Below are 14193 nucleotides of genomic sequence, written 5' to 3'. Positions count from 1 at the left end.
GCCTTGGTCCACAAGGGCGGGATCCAGGGTGTCTCGGAGTTAAGAGAGCAGACGGGTCCAAAGAGCCCTCCAGCTGGGCTGGGAGGAAGGTCTCTGTGTGGCTGTGCTGAGGGGCGGCCCCACGGGCTCAGAGGAGGATCACAGTCTGGGTGCTGATGTGGGGTTGGGGGGGTGGGGGGCGTCTGCACGGAGCCCACGGAGGGTCACAGTCTGGGTGCTGGTGGGGGACGCCTGCACAGAGCTCCCTCCGGGAGCAGTGCGTGTCTGTGCGGATGCAGAGAGGGCAGGTGCAGCGTCCTGGAGGCTGGGGGCTCGGCCCTGCCTGGTCGGCGGCGGGAGGGGCGGGCACGTACCGTGAAGATGTTGGAGCGCCGCTTGGACTGCTTGCGGATGGGTGTGGGGGTGGAGGAGGCAGCGATGGTTTCCACGCGCAGCTCCCGCTGGCTGATGCTGGGCGTGGAGGGGACTGAGGCCGAGTAGTCGCTGAAGGCGCTGCTGCCGCCATTCGTGGCCTGAGAACAGAGAGGGCTCTCAGGGCGGCTGCACCAAGGGGCCTGGGGCTTGCAGGGCAGAGCAGAGGGGCCGCCCATTCCTACAGAGGCTAACCCAGGAGGCGGGCAGCAAAGGCCTGGAGGCCTGCGGGACCCCATGGTCACCGCCCTGGGCTGCCCACCCTCCACCTCCTGCCTAGGGCCCCTAGCTGAATCAGAGGCAAAGGACTGGAGTCAAGGGCAGGGGCCGGGAGAGAACAAGACTGCGGAGTCTTGGCTCACAGCTGGGCGTGACACCAGGTGACAGGTCACCCTGGATGAGCTCCCCAGGCCTGCAAGAACGGAGGCTTCGGGAGGCTGGGTGGGGCTCAGGGCGCCAATGGGGTGGGGCGGGGGGGAGGGTGAGGCTGTGTGTGACAGGGCGTGAGATACGGGGAGGAGGAGGGCTGGGCAGGGAGCGAACGGCGACTAAGGCTGCTGACCGGAGGAAGCAGAGGACGGCGGGATACACACACAGCGGTGTCCGCTGGTGGTGGCTCCGGGAGCCATGGGCAGCGTGACAAGGCCACCCCTGACGGCCCACCGGATGGTCACTAAGTAGAGGACGCGCCCTGCCCCAGCAGCCTCCTCTGGTCCGAGGCCAACACCGGAGCTGCCGCCCCGTGAAGGATACAGGGTCCCTGCGCACAGCTGAGTCTGCTACAAGGCCAAGTGGCTCAGAGACGGTGGAGAAGACCTGTGTATGGCTCTCCCTTTCTTACAGGGGAGCCCTGAGATCTTTTACAGCTGTAAAGGGAGGGAATCCCTGGAAAAGCCCACCAGGCCGTCAGGACGCTGGGGGCCGGGAGGGCTTTGCAAAGACAGCAGCCCTCGGTGGAACTAAAGGAGCAGCATAGACTTGACCGCTCACCATGCACACCTGTACTGGCCCAGGGCTTTCCGCAGCGCGGGAGACTGAGTCCGGGAACACAGTTACAGAAGCCCTGGGCTGAATGTCAAGGGCCCAGAACTGACCAGGCAGTAGGCCCCGCAGGCGGGCAGGTGTCCAGGGGGTAATCTGGGAGGGACACGGCAGGACCCAGCTCAGGCACCCCCCCCAAAGGACCCCACGCAGCATGAAGGCCATCAGCCCTTGTGGGGTAAGTGCTGCTCTTCTAAACGCAAACACAGGGGCAGGGGCCAGCAGGTGAGGAGGGGGCGGGCCTCCAGGGACTCCTCTGGAGGTGGGTACTGAGCCTGCGCTAACCCCAGCTGACCAGAGCAAATGCTTAGGCGGCGGCAGCTGCAGGGTGAGATGTGTGGAGCAGCGAGGGGAGCTGGGAGTGGGAGGGCAGGGACTGCAGGGCACAGGTGGGGGGCCAGGCCAGGCCAGGTGTGCAGGCTGAGGGGACCCGAGCCAGTGCTTTCAAACCATCTGCAAGTGGGGAGACCAGACGCGCAGGGACAGGCAGGCAGACAGACAGAATGGAGAGGCAGGGCCACGGCGGGGTGGGATGGGCATGTGGTGCGGGGAGCGTGGGAGGCTGGCCGCACCTGGTTGATGTGTACGGCCGGGATGGAGGCGGCGGACACGGCCGAGTGGCTGGGGGAGTTGGGCAGTGACTTGCAGGGCCCGATGGCCAGCTGCTGCTTCTTCCGCAAGGCCACTACCTTCTGGGCCACTGCAGGGGACAGCAGAGTCAATGACCCCTCTGGGGAGGCGGGGGAAACCCCACTTAGAGCCGACTCCCCCCTCCGCAGAGCCTGCCTGACCCCCTTCCGGGGGAGCGCCTGGCACCCGCCGAGTTACCGTCCTGGAAGACGCGCTCCACGTTGAGCCCGTAGGTGGCACACGTCTCGTAGTAGGTGCACCGCTTCAAGTCTGTGGACAGCTTGCGGGCCCTGCTGTCATCGATGACCCGCGGGTTCGCGGCACTGATGGCGTCTGTCGGAGACGGAGTTGGGGGGGTCGGGGACTGACTCAGCCGGCTGACGCTGGGCCGTGTGGTCAGAGGGTGGGGTGGGCCAAGAGCCCGGGTAGTGGACACCACAGAGCACGAGAATACGGGGGTCTGGGCCTCGTTCCAGCTCTGCCGCCGACTCACTGAGTGGAAATGAGCCAGCCCCCTGTGTGTCCACCTCAAAGAGTGCTGCGGGACACGGCCATCACACAGACGGCAGGGTCACAGCCGGCGGGCTGTGTGGGGGCAGAGAGGAGGTGCCTGCTCACAGTGGGGGTGTGGGGGTGGCCCACCGGAAGGGTTGGATCAGCGCCAGGAGGGCAGAGGCGGGTAGGGGGCCAGGCTTTCTCACGCCGGCCCATGGGGACCCACAGCTGCCACACCGCCCCAGCGAGCAGGCCCGCTCACCCTGTGTGCCCACCAGCACCATGGGCACCTCGCTGGTGTTGCGGAAGCTGCAGAGGCGCAGGAAGTAGTTGTACACCGTCTGGAAGCTGATCTCATCCTCCAGGCTGAACACAAACACCACTGCGTCCACCCAGGCGGCAAACTGGGGGGTGGGGGGTGGGGGGCGGAGCAGAATTACCACCTCACCTGGGCACAGGTGAACTTTGCCACCCCCACCCCACCCCCTGCCGCCCTGCACACGATCTTGCCGGGGTCCCAGCTGGGAACCTCGAAAAAAAGGGGGCACCACGGGCCAGGGCTACCTGGAGCTCGGGGGGGCCTCCTTCATCTCGGATCAGCAGCAGGTAACTCTGGCCATCCACCACAATCTCCTTCTTAAACCGACCCCCTAGGACAGAGTGCGCAGTCAGGCCCCAAGCCGCAAGAGCGAGCCCACGGCGGGGGTTGGAGGGGTAGCCACACAGAGAAGGGACCCACAGCTAGAAGACGGGAGGATGGAGAGAGACACGGGGCTGCAGCCCCCTGCACAGGCAGCGGGAGACAGGGACGGGTGGGCAGAGAGCAGCCGCAGGGCCCGGGGCCGGCCCCTTAACGCTCACCTTCAGGGGACTCCTCCTGGACATAGGTCCCTGTCAGATAGCGGTGCACCAGGGCCGACTTCCCACTAGACAGGTTCCCTACAATGCCCTGCGGGAGAGGAAGGAGCAGCGATCAGAGAGCTGGACAGACAGACGGCACGGCAGGACAGGCTGATCCACCTGGGAGGAGACGGCCCAGCGCCAAGGATGGGAAAGGCAAGAGAAACCGGGAAGAGACGAGTGCGGGGCGAGGCCGAGCCTAGAGACGGAGGGGACTGGAAGCCGGGGTGGTCAGGGGGAGTCACGCCGGCCCACCACTCTAGCCCACACCCCCAGCCCAGGGCTGCCTGTGCCTCCCACTCACTCACCACTTTAAGCTCCGGCACCGAGCGGCTCAGGGTCCACTCCTGGCTGTTCACAAAGGAGTCTGCAGGAGAGAAGGCCACCCGTCAGGGCTGGGATGGCACAGCCCCTTGGCTATCCGGCACCGGCGGCCTCCACAACCTGGCCCGTTTTCAGAGGCCACAGCCAGAAAACACCCTCAGCCCTAGTTTCCTGCGCACGCTCAAGTCGTTTCAGTGGTGTCGGACGCTCTGCGAGCCCGTGGATGGTAGCCTGCCAGGCTCCTCCGTCCCTGGGGATTCTCCAGGCAAGAATACAGGAGTGGGTGGCCATGCCCTCCTCCAGGGGAATCTTCCCCACCCAGGGATTGAACCCGCTTCTCTTACATCTCCTGCACTGGCAGGCGGGTGCTTTACCACCACTAGCGCCGCCGGGAAGCCCCTAGCTCCCTAGAGAGCAGCAAGAATGCTCTCTGAGAATAGAACAGCGGGGTGACAGCCCTCAGTTCTCCAGTCTGGACAGACCGGATCCCTCCTCTTTCCGCTCCAGCAGAGTGGGTAGCTACTACCTTGAGTCACGCCCTACCGGCGCCCCCGCCTGGTGAGAGGCCGCTCCAGTGGGTCTCGGCTGGGCTGGGGGCCCGCCTCTGCAGCCAGAACGAACAGCTCACCCTCGCAGGGTGGGGCCACCCACTACATTCCTGGTGAGCAAAGAGGGCGGAGCCCTTCACCTGGCCCTGTTTGGTGAGAGGCCGGTCCAACAGGGAGCTGTCTGCCCCTCCCAGCCGGCCCTCCTCCCCAGGCTCCTCCTTGGCAGGAGCCAGCCACCCTTTCTTTCTCAAAGATCCGCCTCCAGCACTCCTCCTCTCAAGTCCATCCCCAGCTCCTGCCTCACCCGGGCGCTACCCAGAGACCCAGCCAGGGTCAGCCCCTCTCCTTGAGCCTCTAGGTTGGCACAGACATCCTGGGGCCGCTCCAGGCAGCTCCGCAGGGACCAGGCTCTGGGGGCGGGGCTCACGCCGCCTCCCCAGGCTGCCTCCAAGAGTAGTTACAACGCGCGGGTCCAGTCCCTAAACTCATCTGCAAAGGCAGCTTAGAGCCTCACCTGGGAGCTAGAGCTGCTGCTGATCTAGTCCTCCCCGCCCTCCAGAGCCGGCCCGGGCTCCGAGTGAGTCTCATCCGTCCCGGAGCCCCTTCCTGGGTCTCCAAAAGTGAGAAAGGGGCCCTTCCGTTCTGCTCTCATTCCACTTCGCTAGGGCCACGGGAGGCAGGCCCTCCCGGGACCCACCTGGAAGCCAGCCTCTGCCACAGCCACCGTCTCCAGACCCAACAGCGACCCTAGACCCTGCCGGGCGCTGATCCACTTGGTCCAGCCCTGTCTGGCGGACCCCCCCGCCACCCGCTCGCCTTCACGGCACGCCCACCTCTCCCGGTAGGTGTCCGGTTTGTTTCACACTCGCCCTCAAGCCCGGACTCCAACCGGAGAGGACACCCAGGCCCGGGCGCTCCCCCTTACCGCTCGGCGCGCCCAGGAGTCCGGGGGCCGCGGCCGCCCGGCGGCTCCACAGCGGCTCGGACGGCACGGGCGCGGACATGGGCTCTCTCCGGCGGAAGCGGCTGGTGAGCAGCCTCCAGAGGCCGGCGGCGGTGCGGGGGCGGCCGGCCTCGGGCGCGGCGCGCGGGGCCTCGGTGCCCAGCAGCAGGTCGCGGCGGCTGGGGAAGGCGCCCAGGGAGCTGGCGTCGCCGTCGCTGCGGGTGCGCACGCGGGGCAGCAGCCCGGACTCGGCGCGCCGGATCTCCTGGCCGCGGCGCAGGCGGAAACTGAAGCTCTTCCTCAGCGCCGACAGGCCGCGCCGGGGGCTCGGGGCGCTGCGCCCGCCGCCGCCGCGCAGCACCTGCCAGCGCTGGCTGCTCCAGAGCGAGGCGCCCCGCAGGAAGCCGGAGCTCCCCGCGCGGCCCAGCCCCGCGCCCGCGCCCTCGGCCTCGGCCGCCAGCTCCAGGCGGTTCACCTCCAGGAACGTCATGCTGGTGGGCCGCGGCGCCTGGGCGCCCCGAGGCCGGCTGCGGCGACCCGGCGCGGGGCTGGATGCGGGGCTCGGCGCGGGGCTGGGCGCGGGCCCGGGAGCCGACGCGCGGCCGTCGGGGGTGCCGCGGCGGCCGAGGCGCGGGCGCAGGAGTCCGAGCAGCAGGCTGCGGGCGCCGGTGGGGGGCGGCGGCGGCCCCGGGCCGCCAGAGCACACGCTCCGTGGCCGCGCCGGCTGCTCGCGCGCAGCGCACAGGGCGGCCTGCAGGGCGGAGGCGGCGCGGTCGGCCGGGGCGCCGTGCAGGTCCAGCGAGTCGCAGACGCTGAGGGCGCGGCGGCAGGCGGCGGGCCGCTCCCGGCTGCAGCTGTCCGCCGGCGGCCAGCCCCGCTCCATGCTCAGGGCCCGCGGGCGAGGGCCAGGCCCATGGCGAGGGGCGCGGGGCTGGGCCCGGGCCGGGGCCGCGGCCGGGGCGCACGGACCTCCGGCCTCTGGGCACTTGGTGTCGGCCGACTGAGTCCCTCAACGCCTCCACCTCGCAAGCCGGCAAGCCCAGACCTGGAGAGGCCGGGAGCCAGCCCAGCACCGAGAGAGGCGGCAAGCCTGGCCTGGAACACCCGGGAACGGCGGCGGCGGGGGGCCCCCGAGCCCTCAGAAAACAGGAAATTCCAGCCCAGGGCTCCTCCTCAGTTGGGGCAGGTAGGAGAGGAGCTGTCATTAAGAGCAGGCCAAATAAATAACAGTCCTGGGCACACCATGCGCTGGGCTCGGTTTTGGAGAGAAGCGGGCCATTCGCTCTTTTCTCCAGGGAAGAACCAGATGATCCACCAGGGTGGGAGCTGGTAAAAGCTTAAATTATGAGTCAGGAGTTACACTGAGGGCTTCTTATCTGGAAAACACGGAGCCTGAACGAGGTGATCCTGTCTTGGCTCTTGGCTCAGTCTGAGGTTGGGAAACTTGCAAATCCGAGTTGCTGGTTGTTTCAGTCAGCTCTTCTGTTAATGACTGAGGCTATCTTCTTCCTTGAAGACTATAAAATCACCTGGACTAGGATAAGTGCTGTCCTGCCCAAGGGCGGCAGAAAATCTGAAGATAACCTTGGGACCTGAACCGTATCGTTCTGGACGAGTGACTCACTTCTGAGCCCCTGAAGTCTCCCAGCTCCTCCAGCTCGCTGGTCCCCCTCCTCCTGTCCAGAGGCTGTGCAGAGGTGAAGCTGCAGACTGCAGACCTCGTGGGAAGCTGACTCCAAGCACATATACCCTTCGTGGGCTGCCCCAGGCTCTTAAATGCAGGGCTTCCTCCAGGATGGGGCAGAGGACAGGTCGTTGCTGTGCTGTGCTCTCCACTAACCGTTCAAGCGTCAGTCCTCCTCTCCGGGGTCCTGGAGATGGGCCAGTTTAGCATAATCCACAAGGACCACAAGCAGATCAGGACAAACCTGTTTAGGTAGTGGCAAGGTTGAGGGGGCTTGCGTTTCCCTCTGAAGACATAATACTCCCAGGTCTGCTCCAGCCCCAGTCCAGCCCAACTCCCAACATATCTGTCCCTCTCAGCTTTAGAATTCCACGGTCCTGGTCAGAAGCAAAGTACAAGATAAAAGTGGCACATTCCAGAGGGGGCTGGGGTGGGGGAATGCCTGAGGAAGGCAGGGCCTCCATCCTGGGTGCTCCTGCGGAACCTCGAGCTGGAAACTTCCAAGTCCCGGGCTGGATCTCCGGGGCCCCGGGGGGTGATTCCGTATTTTCCTGGGACTGGTTATTAATGGTGATGAGGACGGCGCCTTCCTCTCTGGGGTACATTTCCCCCACATAATAGTCGGTTCTGCAGAAGAGCCCTTCCCGGGATCCTTCAGGCGTGGAGACAAGAATGCAACCCGGGAATCCTGACTCACGTTCCCAAGTTTAAGCCTCACACACTGAACTTCCCTATCTTTGTTCATATCAGTCTGTCTGCCCTCTCTCACGCACACATATGGGATGACCCCTCCCCCACAGAATAAGGCGGCTCATTCTAAACCCTCCCCGAGCCAATGAAAATGCACGCACAGGACAGCAGCTATCAGAGGCAAATGGGCACTAAAGGGGGACAGGGGACAAGGTGCCCAACGGGGGTGAGCTGCTTTAGAACCCAACTGGCTACCCTCAGGCGGAGAGGAGCAGGATGCAACAGGAGAGTAAAAGGCCCCCACTTACAGACACACACATACAGACACACAGACACAGAGACACACACACACACATACAGACACACAACACAGAGACACATATGCACAGAGACATAGACACACACAGAGAGACACACAGACATGCACACACACACAGACACACACAGGCTCCAGGAAGGCAGGCAGCCGTGCCCAGGCCAGAAAGTGAAAGAACACCTTCCATTCTCAGAGGACACACCAGCTCTGGGCTCCCACTGCACCTGCAGAATTGGTCCAAGCAAAATGCTGAGCCTGGGGCCTCCCTGCTGGCTCAGGGGTAAAGAATCCGCCCGCTAACGCGGGAGACATGGGTTCCATCCCTAACCCAGGAAGATCCCACATGCCTTGGAGCAACTAAGCCCATGCGCCACAGCTACTGAGCCCAAGTGCTCCAATCCCAGAAACCGGTGCGCCCTAGAGACCATGCTCTGCAACAACAGAGGCCCACACATCCCAGCTAGAGAAGAGCCCCGCTCCCCGCAAGTAGAGAAAAGCCAGCACAGCAGTGAAGCCTCAGCAGAGCAATAAAGAATTAAACCTGGCACAGCTTCCTCTTCCTCGTCTGGCTGACTCCTTCCTACTTCTTCTTCCCAGAAACCTTTCCTGACTCGGGGAGACTAGACAGAGAAGGGCACCAGCCTGCACATAAACGGCTCAGACAAAGACCCCAGAAAAGAGATCAGGGCAGGCGCACACCTCTCTTCCTTGTTGGCATCAGCCACCGCCACCGCCCCTGGTCATGGACAAGGTCTCTGTGTTCTGTCTCACAAGACTCAACTCCAAAGAGAAGCAGCCAACAGCTCACTCAACACAACCCAAAGGAAAGTAAAGCAAAAGCAAAAGCGAAGTCGCTCAGTCGTGTCTGACTCTTAGCGACCCCATGGACTGCAGCCTACCAGGCTCCTCCATCCATGGGGTTTTCCAGGCAAGAGTACTGGAGTGGGGTGCCACTGCCTTTTCCAAAAGGAAAGTAGGGCAGTCCTAAAAAGCTCTAGGCTAGGGCCACACCAACCAAACGGAAATCCCATAAAGCTAGCTCTCGTGTCAGTTCTCTGGTGCTTAAGGTCATCAGAAATGGCAGGCTAAATCTGTTGCACAGAGACCCCACGGAAGGTTCTGGGGGAACTGAAGACGCAGTCTCTTTCATTCCTGGGCGTGGTCCTGGGTGAGAACAGACAGGGGTCCCGGGAGGCTAAGCAATGAGCAGCCCAGAGCACAGGCAGTTCGGAAGGAGAAGAGCCGACTCTAGAGCTGGGTGCGCTGGACTGGGTATTGGGACCTGAGAGAAGAGGGCGCCTGTGTGTGCGGCTGTGGCCTGGGGGTGGTGGGGACAACGAAACCCAGGATGTCTCGGGAGAATTAGAAACCCCCTGCAAAGGCATGCTGTGCAGAGGGGCAGTGCCATGGTGGGAGGAAGAAGGGCGGCCTGGGGCCCGGGAATCCCATGGAACCTTGTACCTAGTCCCTCTCAAATATCTGCCGGATGATCCACTGGTAAGTGTGGAGGCGCGCCCAGATGAGGCCACTGAGCCAAGGAGCCTGGGGAGGTCCTTCTCGGGCCGAGCAAGGGCGAGCTTCCTGATGACAGCCGGCTGGGGTCTTCTAGACCACAAGGTGGCAGCAAAACATCTTCCTGCAGCCCAGGAGGTTGCCAGCTGTGCCGCCCGGGAAGGAGTAGGGACCCTGGCAGTGGCCGGCCACACGGGTCCATCAAGCCCCTTGACTGCTGAGCCGAGGGAGATGAACAGGGCCACATAGGTGGCACGTGGTGATTCTCTGAATGAATCAACGAGTCAATGAAGGAATGAAGAACATTCGTCTTAGCTGCTGAGCGTAAACTGCACACCCTGGCTTTTGCTCCCCTTGTGGGGAGGGTGGCAGACTGACGAAAGTGGTCCCTGGCTGGGAACGTTTGTTGAGATAAATCTCAGTCGAGATCAGATCCAAAGTGGAGACGGACAGGGGTGTGATGGCAAGACACGTACTCTGGAGCCAAGAAAACTTGGGTGCAAATTCAGCCTCTGGCAGCTACTGGCTCCGCGTCTGTCCCCTGAATGTCAATGGCGGGGGGGGGGGGGTCTCTGTAAACCGGGGATAATCCCCCTTCCAACTGAAGTTGCTGTGCAGTGATGTGTTTATGGAGGGTCTGGCACCGAGTTGGCACGCAGCAGGTGACCAATATAGCTGGAGACCTCAGCAATTCCCCATTAGCTCGGGCCTGTGGATTGAGCTGGAGGCCCCAAGCCCCAGGCCGTGCTTGTACACACAGGCACCCTCTTCTCTCCGGTCCCGGGAGCCAGTTCCTCATCAGCTCAGGCCTGTGGATTACCAGTCCCTCCATCTCTTCCCCAAGTGACCACAGAGGCTGACCTCAGAGATCCCGAGGCTCTTCTGGATCATGTCTTTCTCTGAAAATCTGATGAAAGCTGTCATGGACTGAACTGGGTTCCCCCTAGATCTGTATTTTGAAGTCCTAGCCCCTGGTACTTGACAGTGTGACCTTATTTGGAAATAGGGTGGTTGCAAATGGGATTACCTGAGATGAGGTCCCCCTGGATTCAGGTGGGCTGGTGTTCTGATAAAAAGGGGAAATGTGGACACAGAGAGGCACGCAGAGAGGGAGTATGATGTGAAGAGACACGGGGAGAAGACGGCCATCTACAAGCCAAGGATCATCCTTAGCGCTTCGACTGTTAGTTACTCAGTCGTGTGTCCAACTCTTTGCGACCCCCATGGACTGCAGCCCTGCCAGGCTCCTCTGTCCATGGGATTCTCCAGGCAAGAATACTGGAGCGGGTAGCCATTCCCTTCTCAAGGGGATCTTCCCGACCCAGAGATTGAACCTGGGTCTCCTGCGTGGCAGGCAGATTCTTTACCGAGAACTTTAAGAGGGATGTAAAAAACATACAGGTGCTATAGACTCCAGGGGCCCAACACAGAGAAAGGCGCCCCTTCCCAGACGCCCCCAGGGAATTCTGCCCCAGCTGCTAGGTCCTGGAGTCAGAGAGCTCCCCAGGGACTGCGTCCCCTCCCCCATGGAAAGCTGGAAACAGGCTTTCCGGCAGCAAGCCAGCTACTCGACAGCGGTTTTTTCATTTTTCTTCCTGTCCACCAAGTCTGAGCAAGGCTCAGTCCCCTTTGTACGCCCCCTACCCGCCTCCTAGTTCAGTTCAGCCGCTCAGGCGTGTCCGACTCTTTGTGACCCCATGGACTGCAGCACGCCAGGCCTCCCTGTCCATCACCAACTCCCAGAGTTTACTCAAATTCATGTCCATCGAGTCGGTGATGCCATCCAACCAACTCATCCACTGTTGTCCCCTTCTCCTCCCGCCTTCAGTCTTCCCCAGCATCAGGGTCTTTTCCAAGGAGTCGGCTCTTCGCATCAGGTGGCCAAAGTATTGCAGCTTCAGCTTCAGTATCAGTCCTTCCAATGAATATTCAGGACTGATTTCCTTTAGGGTGGAGAGGTTGGATCTCCTTGCTGTCCAGGGGACTCTCAAGAGTCTTCTCCAACACCACAGTTCAAAAGCATCAATTCTTCGGCGCTCAGCTTTCTTTATAGTCTGACTCTCACATCCATACATGACTACCGGAAAAACCGGCCTCCTAACCTCACCCTAAAACCCTGAGGGAGACCAGACAGACAAGACGTAGCTCCCTGCTGAGAAGCATCACAACTGAGGACCATGTGTTCCGCCGAGAAAAGTCTGCTGCCTTTCAACAGCTTTCCCCCAAAGAGGACAGGAACACCGCATGCACCCCCAAATCCCTCAGAACCCTCCGACGACCCTGAAGGTGGGGTGAGCCTCACTGCGGTGGGTCGAGGGGACTCTGGCCTCAGAAGGTCAAACTGCACGCCCCCTCGAGGCACTCAGCTTTCTCATCCCAGTTTAGACACGTGTCCTGCATTTTATCTGTCTTTAAAGGTTGTTCTCTTCCTTCAGAACTGAACAACGGTCCAGCCGAATCCCATGAGCTAAAAAACTGCCTCTTCCAGTCCAACAGGTTTCTACAATGCATTCACTTGGTAGCTCTTCATTCCTTTATCAGCAGTATCAACATGCTCATAGGTCTGCTTTCATCTTTTTTTAATAGAAGTAAAAGATTTTAATAAAGGGGAGACGCAATACAGTATTCAAATACTTGTACCCTTTTTGCTGCATGACAGAGGACTGCTCCTCGACCTGGGAACTCCAATACAGATGTTTAAGTTCAGGGTCTCAAGGAAAGGGGGGCTGAGGGTCAGTGTACACTATTAAGAATAAAGACTCAGGTAGTTTGAGAGTCTAATGGACCACAGTTTAAAAGCATCTGAATTCCGGGTGACAGAGGGAAGGAATGGGAATTTGGGATTAGCGGATGCAAACTATCATATATAGAGAATGGATAAACAGAGAGGGAACAGCACAGGGAATTATATTCAAGGTGTGCGTGCTCAGTCGCTCAGCCGTGTCCAACTCCTTGCAACCCCATGGACTTGCAACCCCAGTCCGCCAGGTTCCTCTGTCCGTGGGGATTCTCCAGGCAAGAATATCGGAGTGGGTAGCCATTTCCTCCTCCAGAGGAAGATCAATATGAATGCAATATCCTGTACTAAACCATAATGTAAAAAAATATGGAAAAGATTATATGTGTGTAACTGAATCACCTTGCTGTTCACCAGAAATGCAACATCGTAAATCAACTATGTCAATAAAATAAAGCTGTAAATAAATAAAAGCATCTGAATTCCCATTACAGAGGATAAAAAAGCAGGGCCCACATTGCAACACCCTGTCCCCACCACCCTGCAGGGGCTCCACTGTCCAGCCCCAAGCAGCCGGTTCAAATGCACACTTTCTGCTTAGCACCAGCAAGCGCTCCCAGTCCCACCAGTCTGCTTATATCACAGAGTGACTGGGAATGGCAATCAGAGCCTTGGCACCTGGCAGTTTCAGGCTTTCTTCTTCTTCTTCTTTTTTTTTTAAAGTAAAAGGGTTTTATTTGCAGAGAAGCGGGACTCTAGTAGAATAAGCCAAACCCTATGTCTGACTCCTCTGGCTCCTCCTTCTAGTCTTTCTGCAGATCCTAGGGCAGTGGAGACAGCCACGGTCCCCAGCCAGTGGGTGCTCTGGCCAGCTTGCCGACACCCTGGGCCATGATGTCTGGGATGTTCTTTCTTTTCAGCTCACAGATGACCTTGTGGAGCTGGTCATTGTCCACCGAGGTGCCTGCACTGCCCAGGATCTTCTCACATCCTTGGAGCCGGGGGGATGCACCACACCTGAGGGCGCCGGGCAGGTAGGAGGTGACGAGGCGCATCTCCACGGCGGCTGAGAGGCCTGGCCTGTGCACGCTCAGTGGCATCGGAGACCTGGCTTTCCTCTTAATTCTACCCCCGTCCGTCTTCAGCTGGCAACTCCCTGCCCTGCCAACCAATCAGCTACGAGGCCTGGGTCCCTGGGCCACAGCATCACCATGAAACAGCGCAAGGGAACCCTGGTGACCGCGTGGGGCTCACAGGAGGCCACCTCCAAGGAAGCTTTAGAGACTGCCTGGCCGACTGCAGCCTCCCCACGCGGCCATCGGCTGAGAGATGAGAAGGGCATGGGGGTCAAGGTCACAGCCAGAGCTGCCCTGCTTCGTGAACTCACGCCACGGGCAGGGCCCACCAGGAGTCCCCGCTGGACCGCCTCCCTCCCCTCGGTCTGTCATTAGCTACAGCCGGATGACACGCAGGGTAGAGGGGGAGGGGTCCCTGCAAACCATCTCCTCAAACGTCCATCCTGAGTCTGGAGACCCCACAAGGGCAGGTCCCTTCCACCTCTCTCCTGGGTACCTTCATCCACGCTCCGCTGCGTGCCTGCCTCACCCAGCCTACCTCCTCCTTGAAGCCTGGGGCCTCGGATCTCAGCCACCAGCCCCCCACCCCAACCACCGGACCCCACCCCGCCCCCAGCACAGATTGGCCAGGCAGTGGTGGGGTGGGAGAGGGGAGCCCACTGGCCATGGAGTCTGCCTTTGTGGAGCTGCAGTCAAGCTGCAGGGGGCGCTGTGCTAGGCCCTGAGAGATGCCATTTGCAACAAGGCTCCTCGGATATAAAGGACAGAGAGAGGAGATCGACAGATTCATGGCATAAAAATGAAGTCCTAAATGATAAAAAATTGTTTTTAAAAAAACCCTAAGAGAATACACAGCTAAAGAGAAATCAACCCCTGGATAAAAATG

General features: G+C 60.8%; 1 protein-coding gene across 6 annotated transcripts in view; it reads right to left on the bottom strand.

Moving 5' to 3' along the window:
* Positions 1–14193, bottom strand: part of AGAP3 (ArfGAP with GTPase domain, ankyrin repeat and PH domain 3) — a 56585-nt gene that overhangs the window by 22661 nt on the left and 19731 nt on the right. For 4 of the 6 annotated variants that reach the window (XM_070788421.1, XM_070788422.1, XM_070788424.1 and 1 more), the window contains exons 2-8: positions 3786–3844; positions 3439–3526; positions 3142–3227; positions 2840–2981; positions 2281–2415; positions 2025–2152; positions 354–512 (exon numbers count right to left, since the gene is read on the bottom strand). In XM_070788421.1, the coding sequence (XP_070644522.1) occupies positions 354–512; positions 2025–2152; positions 2281–2415; positions 2840–2981; positions 3142–3227; positions 3439–3526; positions 3786–3844 (797 nt within the window). The remainder of the gene's footprint in view (positions 1–353; positions 513–2024; positions 2153–2280; positions 2416–2839; positions 2982–3141; positions 3228–3438; positions 3527–3785; positions 3845–14193) is intronic. The other 2 variants (XM_070788423.1, XM_070788426.1) reach the window with 1 other exon arrangement.

Source organism: Bos indicus, chromosome 4 (genome assembly GCF_029378745.1).
Source record: "Bos indicus isolate NIAB-ARS_2022 breed Sahiwal x Tharparkar chromosome 4, NIAB-ARS_B.indTharparkar_mat_pri_1.0, whole genome shotgun sequence".
Lineage (NCBI taxonomy): Eukaryota > Metazoa > Chordata > Mammalia > Artiodactyla > Bovidae > Bos > Bos indicus.
Note: the sequence above shows the minus strand (reverse complement) of the source record. Positions and strands in the feature narration are given on the sequence as shown.